General features: G+C 41.1%; 1 protein-coding gene across 2 annotated transcripts in view; it reads left to right on the forward strand.

Annotated features, from left to right (window-relative positions):
• kcnip1a (Kv channel interacting protein 1 a) overlaps positions 1–14,094 on the forward strand; it is a 44,203-nt gene that overhangs the window by 3,408 nt on the left and 26,701 nt on the right. The window contains exon 1 of one of the 2 annotated variants that reach the window (XM_013271010.3): positions 11,177–11,772. The exons of the other annotated variant lie outside the window; for it this stretch is intronic. Within the exon in view, the coding sequence (XP_013126464.1) occupies positions 11,715–11,772 (58 nt within the window). The 5' untranslated portion in view covers positions 11,177–11,714. Of the gene's footprint in view, positions 1–11,176; positions 11,773–14,094 lie in introns of those variants that run through there. 2 annotated transcript variants of the gene reach the window in all.

A 14,094-nucleotide genomic window follows, 5' to 3' on the forward strand; every position in this document is an offset into this window, starting at 1 on the left:
ACTAAGTTTATCAAAGTCACTTAAGCTCTTTGACACGGCTGACCTCAAAATGGCAAAAAATTATGCATGACGTTAAAGACATGAGATACAGCTTGTTACATTTTAGATAAATGTAAAGAAAAGTCAGTACATGCTAAGAATGAATTTATACAGTTCAAACAATTAGCAGCTCATTGTGTAAATAATTTGTTGAACATGTTTAAAGATTTATAATAATTCAAATACAATGGGGAAAATAGACACTTTTTTATTTCCATAAAACTGATACAAAAAATAAAAATGTGAACATAAAATAGGAACAAAATAAAAACAGAGATCATAAAAAGCAAACAGATCATAAAACAAAATAGACACAAGACAATGATAATAAAGCCTCGCCACATTTCAAGCATTCATAAAATCTTTACAATAAGGTAATGTTTTAAAATGAGATTTATAGGACATTAAAGAGCTGCCAGTGGCATCTCGCAAGAAAAGGTTCAGTTTGGACAGTTTGTGGGCTCTAACAGCAAAACTGTAGATACCCTATGATAGTTAGCAGAACCCCATTTATGTAATTTGGATTGAAGGTATTTAATGCTTTAGAAAGACTAACTAGAATACATTAAATAATGGGCAGTAATTACAGTTTGGCGAGTAGTGGGGAAATATGTTCGTGTCCCTTATCAGCTTTTGTAAATAAGAGGTATCTCTTTGTGTCTATGCACCAAATGACAGTTCAGTGTGCTCAGTTTTCTTAATGGCCCTACTGGGGACTCCATTGTCCTTAGGTGGACGATGACAGTGTGACCTGGAGGGGTGTGATTGGGAAGAATAGACCACCCGGTTTGAACCCGAGTCATGTTTTTTTGGTAAACCTCTGTGCTAACAACAGTTTGTCCTGCTCAAACACGAACTGTTAAGCAGAAATGTGCATTCGGCACAACGCCCAGCATCCAGTAGGCCTTTTGCAGCCAAGTGTGAAGCAGCAGGGATGAAAATCAACACCTCTAAGTTTGGGAACATCTGTACACTGGGTCGGGGGTGAGCTGCTGCCCCAAGTGAAGGAATTTGAGTATCTTGGGGTCTTGCTCATGACTGAGGGGAGAGTGGACCAGGAGATTGAAAGGGGCATCTGCAGTGATGGGGACACTCTACTGGTCTGTTTTGGTAAAAAGAGAGCTCGGGGTGAAAACAAAGCTGTCATTTAAATAGTTGATCTATGCTCCTAGCCCCAGCCATGGCCACAATCTCTGGGTAGTGACAGAAAGAATGAAATCAAAGCTGAGGATGCCTCCTAGGTCAGGTGTTTCACAAATGTCCTACAGGGACAAAGCCCTGGGGCAATCACATACCATGCTGAACCCAGACAAGTGGCAGAAAATGAATGGATGAATGGACGGACAGTGTATACACTGAATATGATGATTGTAGACTGTTGGTTGTGGGTGTGGAGCTACTGCTGATGGGGAGTGGACAGCTAGGTGAAAAATATGAAGTGTGATAAAATTGATATTTATTTTTTTTTAAGGTACAGATATTTTTTTAAAAAATTCAATACTGTCATCCTTTATTTAAATTTAATTCAACTATTTTGTTAGTAAGTCATAACAACTGTGTTGTGTCTTGATAAGTCTCCAGAGAAATAACAAGAACAGGAAATCAATTCTCTAAAATAACGGAAACAAAACCTTATTTTTTCCTCATTTAACTATTTACAGACCAAATTATTTAAAAAGTTTCTATTTCTCAAATTCTACTAAAAACGTGCTAACTGGGTTGCTCTAGTGAGTTTAGAGACTTAATATATATCTCTGGTGCTGCCTGTCTCATTTTAGCCAGAGTCCTTTATCTTCCGTGTTTCCTGTCAGTTAAAAACAAGAGTGTAAATAACATAAAAAAAATTAAAAATTAAAAAAACCAAACATACTAGTTGAATTTTCTGCTTCCCAGAAATCTCAGCCTCTCTCAAGTTCTGCTTTCTTCTTCTAGCTGCAGGCTGTAAAGACTAAATCCCTTTCATCACTTTGGTTTCCCTCTCAGTTCATCTCTGGCTGTCAGTCACTTTCTGCATTGCCTTAGCAGTAAACTTCTCTTCTGCTTCCTGTCATCTCTGAAAACCCTGTAAACATCCTGCCAAGCAGCTCCAGGCTGTAAACAGCCTGCTTGATTTCACTTTTCCTTTTCATGCAGCCTGCCCTCTGGTGCTTCCTCCTGGCATACAAAAGCAACCTGCCTGGATGTAGAAATGTGCGCTCTGCTGTGGTCTGTGCAAATGCGATGGCACCTGATGGGAGTCATCAGCAAACAAAACCCTGTTTGGCTGAAAATCCCCAGCCACGCAGAGAAAATACTACTAAAAAATCCCTTCTTATCTGCAGGCTGAATAAGGCAAGAAACCCTGAAACTACTTGCTTCTCACAATAAATCGAGCCCAATTCGTGACCTGAATTCAGTCTTTCTTTATGTGCTTTAGAAACAGGAGGGGGAAAAGATGTTGGTGTTCACTAATGAGAACAACCCAGCATGATTTTTAGTACCCCGATTATAAATGGCTAATAATATCAGGTCACGAAAACCAGAAATGACCTTTTAAAGAGACCTATGTATTCATGTTTATGAGTAATATCCATATGTTGTATTTGTGTTTATCAGACTGGACAGCAGAGGGCATCAGGTTACTCTTTCTCTTTTTCCTTTCCAGATTACTGTAGCCACACATTCCCACATTGTCAGAGCAGATTAGAGAAAAATGTAGTGTTTAAAGCTTTAAATATTCACTATCTCAAAGTACTGGCACACGAGGCAGCTTTTCCTTTGATGGCTGATGCATGATGGACAGCAAGGCGGATTTTCAGACTCAGGGTTCACAGTTGTCAGCCACAGTGACCCAGCTGTGCATTCCTCATAAGTACTTAATGAAATATTCACTAACTCCTCTTTTTTCCATCAGATATTTGCTCCAGGTCTCCCTCTTGCTTTGAGTCGGGGGTGGTGGTGGTGGGGGTTGGCGACTTGGCTCGTATTTGTATTCAGAAAAGAGGAGGAAAGAGTAAATAAGAACAAAGAGCAAGGAGGAAAGAAAAATGAGAAGATGGATGAGGGTGTGTACATGATTGCACTTTTTTCCACATGCGAGTAAGCCCCTGTGCATGTTCGTGCACATATGCTCTGAGTTGGACATTGATGTGTGTGTGCTCTTATCTCATTGAGTGTGCTCTACAACTGCGTGCGTGTGTGTGTGCGCGTGCTGCTTAGCTCCAAAATGCTGTCATATCACTTTTAATGCGCCATAGGGGACACGGTGAATATTTAATACAAAATATAATGCATAATAATTCTTATGAAAAAGGCTCTCTGAGGTGGGGACGCCACTCTCCCCCTCCAAACGCTGTAATCAATCCCCAAGCTGCATACAATTAACACCTCCATCACTTTCATCTGCTGTGGAGGGAGGGTAAGAGACACAGAAGGGGAGAGTCAATAGAATTGTTTGCATTCAGTTCACATAAACCACTGGGGCACTGATGAAGTAAAGAAATAAGACCTGATTCCCTTCAACAAAAATGTCAATTTTATAATTATTTGCACATTTGAATACACTCGTCTGCTAACTATCTGCTTCCAGGAATAGCAGGCCTGCTAGTGAAGGCTGAGTGTGTCTGAGAACAGTAACACCCACAGGCAAGGTGACGCTGTCTGCAAAACATTTATGGCAAATGAAGCAGAAAATATTTCAGCCAAGCTTAAGAGTAAATGGATAAACAGCTTTTGTGTTAGTGCATCTCTCAGTGTTAATGTCCTGTGCAACTTCACGTCAAGGTGCACAGAGTTTAAAGAGCCTTCGGAAATGTGTCATCTGTGTATCGATCCGGGGGGAAGAAGGTTAGATGGTGTTTTTCACGTTCTGACAGGCGACATAAAGTTTGTGGGTGGCATACGGCGGTGAATTGTTTTGAGAGATGCACTGTGGGACAGAAAAACAGCAGCCATGGCCTTGAGGAGAGACTGTTGTCATGGAGAGAGTCTTAAGGCAGCAAAGATTCACCAACACGAGCTCTTGTTGTTTTCAAACAGTACAACGCTGTTACAGCTGTTTTTAGGCTTGAAAAATATACATTGTTTTTGTTACACATACATGTTTAAGATCATCAAATACATTTTAATATTAGATAAAGATAACCTGAGTAAATAGAAAATCGTTATTTTGATTTTAGAGCCATTCAAAGGTGATGGTTTGATATTGATTTTGATGAGCTGGGGTGCTAGTAAGCATGATTACTGAGATTAACAGCACGGTTTATATAACTTATGGTTCAGTCAGATAAAAAAGTATTTGGACAGTGATGCATTTTTGTAATTTTGTCTCTGCACACCACTACAGAGGATTTCAACTCACATAATCAAGATGGGATTTAATTGCAGACTTTCAGCTTTAAGTCAAGGGGATTAACAAAAGTATTTCATTCATTATTTAGGAAGGCAGTCATTTTTATACATAGCTTTCCATTTTCAAAAGTTTAAAAGTAACTGGACATTTGACTGAAAAACAGTTTCATGCCCAGGTGAGGCCATGAGGAATTACACAGATAAAGCTTCTGGAGTTGAGTTTAATTGTTGAACTGGCAGCTATTTACTGAATCGCTCAATATGAGCTCTTAAGACATGTTAATGTAAGTGAAGGAGGCCTTCGATGTGTTGAAAAACCAAAACAGTTTGGTAAATTCTTAAACGATAAATGTACTGGCTAGCTCAACAGCACTTGTGGAAAAACCATGGGAAAAAAAGATAATAAAAGAAATAAGAAGATGTAGTCAATTCAAGAACACTCTTGAGGAGGTAGGCGTGTGATTGCCAAGGTCTGCTACGAAGAGATCTGTTCATGAATGGAAATATGGGGAGTTTACAAGCAGATGTAAACCATCCATTGCAAAAACAGAAAGGCCAGATTAGAGTGCTGGAAAACATCAGAAAGATCCTGCATAGTTTTAAAAAAATCTTTGGACTGATGAAACCGAGATTGAACCTAAATGATGTGAAGTAATGAGTGTTTAGTAGAAGCTGCTCATGATCATGTGTGAAACATTGGTGCCAGCAGATATGGGCCATTAGTGTTTATTAATGATGTCACTGCTGATAGTAAATATCAGTCTCTGTAACTGCTAAATGCTCTAACATTAACACCTTCAGTTGCAACACCTCCCAAAACAGTTTAAAAACAGCTCCTAATAACCAGCTACAACACAATGCGGCTTTTACATACACGAGCAATGCCCATCTAAAAATACTGTATAGTATATTTATATGTAATAGTGGTAGACAACATTTTTTTAGAGTCACTAAGAGTATCCTACCATGCTTTTTGAATTCTCAAGTCAACTGAGAGAAGCTTTTGATGATTCTTGTTGCGTTCACCGCTACAATCGACCCCTTTCTCACACGTGTGAGATCGATTTAAAGTCTAAGATTGATTATGGCGACTTAAAGACTTTCAGAGATCCTGCTTTGTGTGGCCAGCAGCCTAAATCAGCAGATACTTATGCTGCATTTTTATTTGAACACAGAGCACACCAGCAAATATTAGCTAGAATGATGTTTTTAAATGAATAATAATAAAATTAAAGTCATGAATTTTCTCCAGTTAACAGGACAAATGATAAATCCTTCCATTTTTTTTATATTTGTGAAGTTATAAACACAATTTCGTTCACTCCTAGTGTGCTGGTTTTGTAGCAGACATTTTAAAAAGGGACATCTTAAAGCCTGAACAAACACAACTGCATGTCTTAATAGGGGTTATTTGTGTTTTTATGATTTTGGTGAAATGATCCTTTACGTGATGATTATGCGGTATGATATAGTCATAGCAACCAAATGACTCCACTGGGCCTTTTATACACTTTGCTTTGTGGTCTGTGTTGGTGCAACTAACACATGCTTGGCTTTGTTAGAGGAAAACCAACATGCGATTGTCTCTTTGCGGCAGAAATAGTCTGCTCTCCGCGGCGCTACACGTCATTCCCGTGTCTGGCAGGATCGTTGAGCTCGTCTCCTTTGCTTCTCACTTCAGTAAATCAATCTGTTTGTCCTGATGACTCAGATGTCACTGAGCCTGTTAGGAGCCAGTCTTCAATCTTGCCTCCTAATACTGCACCTAACTGTTCTGTCTGTAGCTCTCCCTCTTTTCCTCCTCACCTACACCCCTTCGGCCCTCCCTCCTAGAATTACTCCCATCTGGTCTTCAGAATATCTGCTCCTGTTTGTCTTGCTGTCTTCTTGCCACTTCCTATACTCTTTCCTTCCCTCTGCATTTCCCTTCTCTCTCTGCCCTGATCTCTTCTCCTCTGTGCCGTTATCACTATGACAGATTCCATTCAGCCTTCATCTAATAAGACCGGACAGCAGCTAACCAGCCAATTTATTATTCACTGCCTGTTCACCACTTTCTGTGCTTGTCAACACCGTCTGTATGCTGTCAAATGCTTTCTACCTTTCAACTCCACGGTCTAACCCCATGTACTTTTCCTTTGCCTCCATTCATTCACCCAGGCTGCTGTCTCAATCCCGTAAAAGGTCTGTTGTGTAATGGTTAATAAATGATGAGAGAAGGGTTGGCTGGCACTCAGAACGATCCAACGAAGGCTGGACAGGACTGAGTAGCAGCACAGACGATGTCAAACTTAATGTCTTGGAAGAGTTTGGCACTCGGCCTAATGTGATGAACCTGTTGCTGTTAGTGTTACTGGACTGCAACTAAACAGTCTAGAGTGCTATTTTAGTATCACTGTGTTAAAATGACTAGAAAGCTAATGGCTCAGTTAATCCGTGTTTGTTATTGTTTAAAGTATTTAAGCAAAGGTGATGATTTACAGTAGCTCTATCCATTTCTTAAAGAATATCAGCAGGTCAGCTGATCATTAAAGGATAATTGCATGAATCATTCATGTCATCTTTCAATAAGCTTATGCATTGTCACAACATTTTTTGTTTTTGCCAAGATCTCATATTGATGGTCAGAGAGTCATCAAAGTCCAGCACATCCCAAAGATTCTCAGTGGGGTTGAGATCTGGACTCTGCGGTGGTGAACCCATGTGTGAAAATGATGTCTCATGCTCCGTGAACCACTCTTTCATAATTTGATCGCTATGAAATCTGGCACTGTCATCTTGGAATATGCCTGCACCATCAGGGAAGAAAAAAAATCCAATCATGGAAAAAACTGACCATCACTTTATCCAGAAACTACACCTGCAGTCCAGAGGAACGTTCTTACCCATTTCCCTTAGCTGACTTTTTTCTTGGCCTTGCAGTGTTTTTTACCTGAGTTGAAATTAAATAGTTGCGGAAATTCCTACAGAAATAAATAATTTAGTCAAAACCAAAAATGTTTTCTTTCTTTTTTTGTAATTTACATGAATGACAGCAGCATCATTACCTTAACACAGAAAGCTTTGTGTAACCAGTTTAATCATAGTGATAATTGTTCCCTACCTGAACAGACTAATTATTCCTATTTCACATGACTACAAAGGGTCCCCAAGAACAAAGCAATGCTAACCCAGTCTGTGTGCCTTCCTAAACAAGAAATGTTTTGTGCCTAACATAACCAGACTTTAATTCTACCTATGTAAAATCAGAGAGCTGTTTTTGTATTTTCTGGAGGCAGTCATATATAATTGATGGATCTGAAACTCTTTCCTCATTCTCCAAAACAAACATTGCATTTTTTTTGGTTTCATTTTCCACGATGCTACTGTCATATTGAGAAATGGTAGATGTACAAGTGTCATCGCATTGCCTCAGGAATAACTGTCAAGTGGTTACAATAACTGTGACAGCGACCACTCTGACTGTGAAAGTAAATGTCATTGTTTTTCTGCCACCATTTACCGTGCTGACGCCTGGTTGATGACTTTAACCCCTGTCCAATCGATGTCATGACCTCTTTTGGGCAGCTGTTCACAATCGGCTGATGCTGTCTGAGCCCAGTGCTTCTTCACTTTCTTCATTTAAAGTGCTGCAGGATGGTGACATGACTGCAAAATGACATAGGTGCTTAGCAACCTTGCTTTTACATAGGAATATCAACAAAACACAGCCAGTTAGTTACTTGAGATGAGTAGTTGAACAATCTTATTGAGTCAAGTCCCTACAAAGTCGCATCACATCAAATCAGGCTTCAGTTATATGCAGATCTTTGCTAATCTGTGTGAGAGTGCTCATAGTCGGTCCAAGCTGGACCACAATTGTTTGGAGACAGGTTGGCTTTCACCAGGCGACCTCTGCCGTCACCTTGCAATCGCCAGTTGTTACCCACGAATTGAGACTGCTGCATGCTAAGTTTCTGGCTTCCAAGTTTAGTCACCTCAACTACTTCCAATCAGTCTCCAAATGCAAAAAAACTCAATGCAATCACTGGGAAACCACTAATTTTTCCTGGCTGCATGGAGATGTCTGTCCTAATTTTACTCTAGTGTGACTGAATGAAGACAACACTTAGTGTAGAAATAATATTACCAAAAGGCGTTCTGAGGTTTAAAAATCAAACCTCCACACTCAAAACAGTTGATATTTCCCATCACTTTGCTGGTGTTTCAAATAAGTTCACAGGTTTTGGTTCATCTGCTTTTTAATCTTGCAGCATACACTTAAGATAAAGAATCATTCATTTCTTCTTGGAGAGATTTCTGTATTCTGGGAGGTGTGGATCCCAACAGTCTAACAAGCCAACGTGAAAATAAACAAGATTTGCCCATACCCTCTGATACTTATGCATTTTCATTGGAGCTTTCCAATCTGGTTACAAAGAATGTAGAAAAAAATATACTATTTTATAATAGCACTGAAAATATTGCTGGGTACAGATGACTTAAAGTTGCTGCTGGTTGCTACAAAAAAGGAAGCCAGCGGCAGGCAAGTCCAGCAGTTCGATGATCCATCTCCCGTCTGTGGACTGCTCCGAAACAGTGTAATATTGTCTTTGTTTCCAACAGACAGGAGTCATAACTCTTAAAGTTCTAACAGAGCTGAGCTGAACATGTACATGGAGGGGTTTGCGTCATTGGAGAAGTGATTGATGCTGCAGCTTTTCTCATGCAGATGTTCTCACTGTTTCTGGGCTTTGGAATTCAAAGATTTTGAGAAACTTTAGTTCAGGCTTTCTTTTCCAGAGGACAGACCATTCTCACTGCAATAGAATAGAATAGAATAGAATAGTCCTTTATTGTGATTATACATGTCTTGTGGGTGTTCCACACCAACTGCGCCGGAATAAAATACGAAAAGTAAGACAGCAGGAATAAATAACAAACAGGAGAAACATATACAATGAAAATAAATATATACAAAAACACGTAAAAGACACACAACAGAGAGCACAACAAGATCCACTGAGTAACTGCTTTGGAGACTTTTACAGACTAAAAAATATCATCTTTTTTAGGCTTGAGGGGCTTTTGCCCAAGGTTTGCCAACTATTTTCAAGGTTAAGAATTAACTTTCTATTCTATTCTATTCTATTCTATTCTATTCTATTCTGTAATTGCAGCTTGTTTTCTTCAGCCTGTGTTGTTTGAAAACTTGGTATTTGGAAAATGTCAGCTTCGCCAAGACTGATCAAAACAACGCGTTTTTCAGCTTTTCCCCTGTGAGCTTTTTCAGTTTATCCACTGGGTTTTCAAAGTGTTTGATCAACCGAAGGCTTTTCTCTCCACTGATGGATGTGTATGTAACCCCTTCACTGAAGTTAAACATCATCACTACAGCAAATCACGCTCCCTTATCTCGCCTATTCAGGCGGGCTTTCAGAATTTAATCAGCATGTCTTTGTGTCATTGCTGTAGTGTGTACTCAAAGACCTGCTTCTCTGTGTTGATTTATTGCCGCTCTTACTTGCTGTAAGCACTGAGTGTTTGTCAGCATTTGTGCGTATGCGTGCACGCATGTGCAAAATGTTTTTTTCTCTTTAGTGTTTGATTTTGAGAAGAGAATCATGTATGATCTCCTCCTTTCTGCAGAGATAGAAAAGGGATAGGGGAGGTGTGAGCTCTTGCATACTCAAAAAATGTCTCTCACCATTGAACGCACACACTCGTGCACACACATACTCCTGCCCTGCAGTGCTCATTTTTCTCACTTTCTTTGTCTATCCACCTTTCACTACCCTGTTCTTAATTTTCTTTTTCTCAGTCTCTCGCACTGCCTTCTTCCCTCTCTTGTTTTACTCTGCATTGATCCTGAGCATGCAGGCTACTGCAGCTAGCCTTTAATGAATGCCATGCCCTAATGACTTTATCATTGGCCTTGATGGCCTCAGCTCAACCACAGCGATGGCTCGGCTGTAAATTGTTTTCTTAACTAAAGCCATGTGAGGAATTTCAATAAGGGCTGCCATCAGAGGCATCAGCGCAGCCTGCCAATCTGAACAACCAGTGTTACACAGAGGGCAGCAAGGGGTTAAGCGTGACTGATGGGAGTGAGGAGTGCATGTATGAGTTGGACTGTGTTGCAGACTGGCATCGCTCTCCAGGGTGTATTGTTGTAGAGGGTGTGTGGCCTCTGTGTGTGCGTGCGTGTGTGTAGTTGATGGGTTCATCAGGAGACTTGAGCACAAAAACATGTCTGATACAGCATGTCGATGCAGTCGCTGACAAATGCGAGGCAGCGTTTCTGAGGATGTAGCTGTGCCACACGTAGAGGGTTTTGTTCATGACCCACCCGCGAGCAGAATAATTACACGCACACAATCGCATACACACACACACACCACCTGCCACACTTGTGCATGTAGAGATAAAGCAGCGAATGCACTCTCCACACTCAGACTGTTTGCCTGCTGAATAGCAAAGGGGGGGACGGATCAGTCTATTCCTCCCTTATCTCCCCTCACCTCTTGCACTCCTCATCTCGCTCCATCTCTTTCTTTCACGGTCTTCCCCTCCCACCCTCTCGCCTCCTCACTTTGCCTCCCCTGCTGTTTGTGAATCCTCCTGATTTGTCTCTGTCTCCCCTTTCTCTTCTCCTCACCCTCTCCTCTTTCTTCTCCTAATTTCCTCATCGCTTCTTCTTCCTCTTGCTTGCCCTCTCTTGAGTTCTGTCCTCCTCTCTTGCCCCATCTCTCCCGTCTCGGTCTCTGCCTTTTCCCGTGCAACAGTGTGCAATTCCCCGTTCCCCACCAGACAGACAAAGAGACAGAGCGACTCAGACGAATGGGAGAGAAAACGGGAGCAGGGAGAAGCAGAGACATAGAGGCAGATACATAAAGAGGCACAGAGGAATTGATGGGATGACAGTCTGGTGACTGGGGACTGGTGGACAAAGAGATAGAAGGGATGTAAAATAGACAGCTTCAGTGGCAGGGTAGACAAAGGTAGCCTGAGAGTGGATGTGTGCCGCTTATTTCATTTACACACGCATACATAGAAACACACACACACATACTCTCTCTCTGTCTCTCCCACTCTCTCTCCTCTCACTCACACTCTCTCTCACACACACACCCTCGAGCAGAAGCGGCAGAGCTGTGTGGGTGTGAGGCAGCATGAGAAGTGATATCTGTACTTCCACACATACAGCTGGCTGATGGACTAACTTAATCACAAATTTACGCTCACCTACTGTACGCATACTTACTAGCACACCTTGATCATAGGCAGGCAGACCAGCGCGCGCTCATAAACACACTCACTTACGCCAGCACGCGCAACCTTCCAGCAGCCAGAAGCCAGAAGTCAACATGGGTCTTGTGATGGGAACCTTTTCCATGCAATCCAAGCAAGTGTCCTACCACAAAGGTAAGAATTTGTATTTGAAATGCACACACTGAGCATGTTTGAATCCTGAATGTGAGGATTTGCATGTTGCTGTGAGCAGCATCCATCATGCGTCTTTGTGCTTTAGTGATGGAGTCATATATGTTTGCTCAGAGTGGTGAATATGGCACAAGAAGTGCATTATGGTATAAAGATGAATGTGCTGTAAGCTGCAATGAGAAGTTGTATAAAAAAGAGAAATTGTTATTCACTGTTGCTTTAGAGTGCTCCAGGCCACCTGTCCTCTGTTTGAACTGTGGATTTAACAATATACATGTGTCCGTGTGTGTGCATGTGTGCGCGCAACTGTGCCATTGGGCATGTCTATAATAGGTGATGGTATTTACCCCTGTCTGCTTTCCAAACCAGCCCACTTTCTTTCCTGCCACGCTGCTGTTTGACAGGTGCTGACACTTGACACATGCATGCTGTACCCAGTATGTATGTGTATTCTTTGTCCGCTGAAAATATTTATGCACCTAATTGACTGCTGAAAATGTAGGCGTGTGTGAAGAATCGTGCATTTTGTGTGTGTGGTGGCTGTGGTATTGTGCCGTAAATCAAAGCGTTGTAATCCATCAGCTTTTGGCCATGGTCTGTCCTGCATCTGTTGACCTTAAACCTTGATGGCTATCGCTGTCAGACGCAGCGCTGCATCTCAAATACACACAGCAGAGGCTGGAAAATCGGGAGCCAAATCACATCTCGACGAGGAAAACAGAGGGATAAAATTCTGAAATCTCTAATTGGACCATTAACTGGAGTGAGATCATGCAAAACTGTCTGCATGTTGCATATGCTGTGACAAAAAAAAAAAACAGTGGAGGTGATGTAAATTATGTGCTGTGAATGTCCCTCAGGAAAATGCCTTCCAGCTCTATATTCTCAGTGTTTTACCTGTCAAACAGTGCAGTCAGACAAAGAAGAGCTGAGAAAACTCTTTAGAGACCCCATAAATGGGCTCCTGAAATACAAACATATATAGCAAGCTGCGTGGGTTGTTTATTTCAGTGCCTGACCTGCACCTCATTTTCCTGTGTGGAAACAGCTCTCAGTCGATATGTGCTAAAGAGATACTCAAGGCACATTTTCAAGTTGGTTGTTTTCTGCAGTCTACAATATGAACATGCGTGTCAGATACTTTGTGTTCGTGGTAGCTACTTCCATTTCAAGCGCAGCCCATTTACTCGTTAGGGAAGGCAACAATGCTTACAAAGCAACCAGGATGTAGGGTAACCTCTAAATAGCAGCCACTTTGAAGTTTCCACTGTTAGGGTGTTAGGTGGAAGTGATAGATGAGTAAAAGTGGGAGAGAAAAAATTGAGAAAAGTTGAGAGAGGAGGCGAGGTTGCTTCTCAGGGGGCTGCAGTGTGTGTGTCACTGAACGTGTGTGTTTCGCCATCTGCTGCAGTGATAAAAAAAAAAAAGAAGTGCCCTAATGAAAGCAGGGCAGGATTCATTTTGCATGGAAAGTTGACCCATCCTTGATCACAACTCAACATGAGGCAATGACCAGCTGAGAAGGACTTAAAGTTAACTAGCTGAGGATTCAAACTTTAGATGAAAATTATAGATGTGGATTTAAGGAAGCTGTTAAATTGACAGGACGAAATCTGAAACAATACTTTTCAGCAACTCATTTCTCTTAGTATTAACTGTTGCCATTGCTGACTGAGGGGAATAATGTTATGAACTAGTAATTTTATCTTTATTTTTTATTATTTTGGAGGGCCAGGAAGTCTGTATAAGCCCCTTGAACCATAGACTAAAAAGATGCAAAGTCTGGCCCACTGACTGGGAACAGAACCTCGATTGTTTTCACCCAATCTTACATCCTTATTTTGAGCACTCAAACACCAACAACAAGCCAAAGATAAAGATGCAGTTATGTTAAGAAGAAAGGGCACCCTCTTTCAGTTCTAAGGTTTTCATATCAGGAAAATCTGACCTTCTTATTATATGTTTAACAACAACAAAGTCAAAATTAAGCTGTTCGGCAATGCTAACCAAATGTTCTTGATTAACTGATCATTAGCAAGTTTGAGCACCTCTATAAAAGCAGTGCACAGGTCTGGAGCATTCAGGTGTGTGTTAACACAATACCAAGAAGGAAAGATATCAGTGAAAATCCGAGAGAAGCAATTGCTGCTGCCCATCAATCTGGGAAAGGTTATAAGGCCATTTCCAAACAAAGTTAAAGTCCATCTTTCTACACTGAGGAAAGACTACTTACAAGTGGAAAACATTTAAGACAGATGCCAGTAGGGATGGGAATTGAGAACTGGTTCCCAGTAGTCTAGTTCT

Source organism: Oreochromis niloticus, linkage group LG2 (genome assembly GCF_001858045.2).
Source record: "Oreochromis niloticus isolate F11D_XX linkage group LG2, O_niloticus_UMD_NMBU, whole genome shotgun sequence".
In the NCBI taxonomy this organism is placed as follows: Eukaryota; Metazoa; Chordata; class Actinopteri; order Cichliformes; family Cichlidae; genus Oreochromis; species Oreochromis niloticus.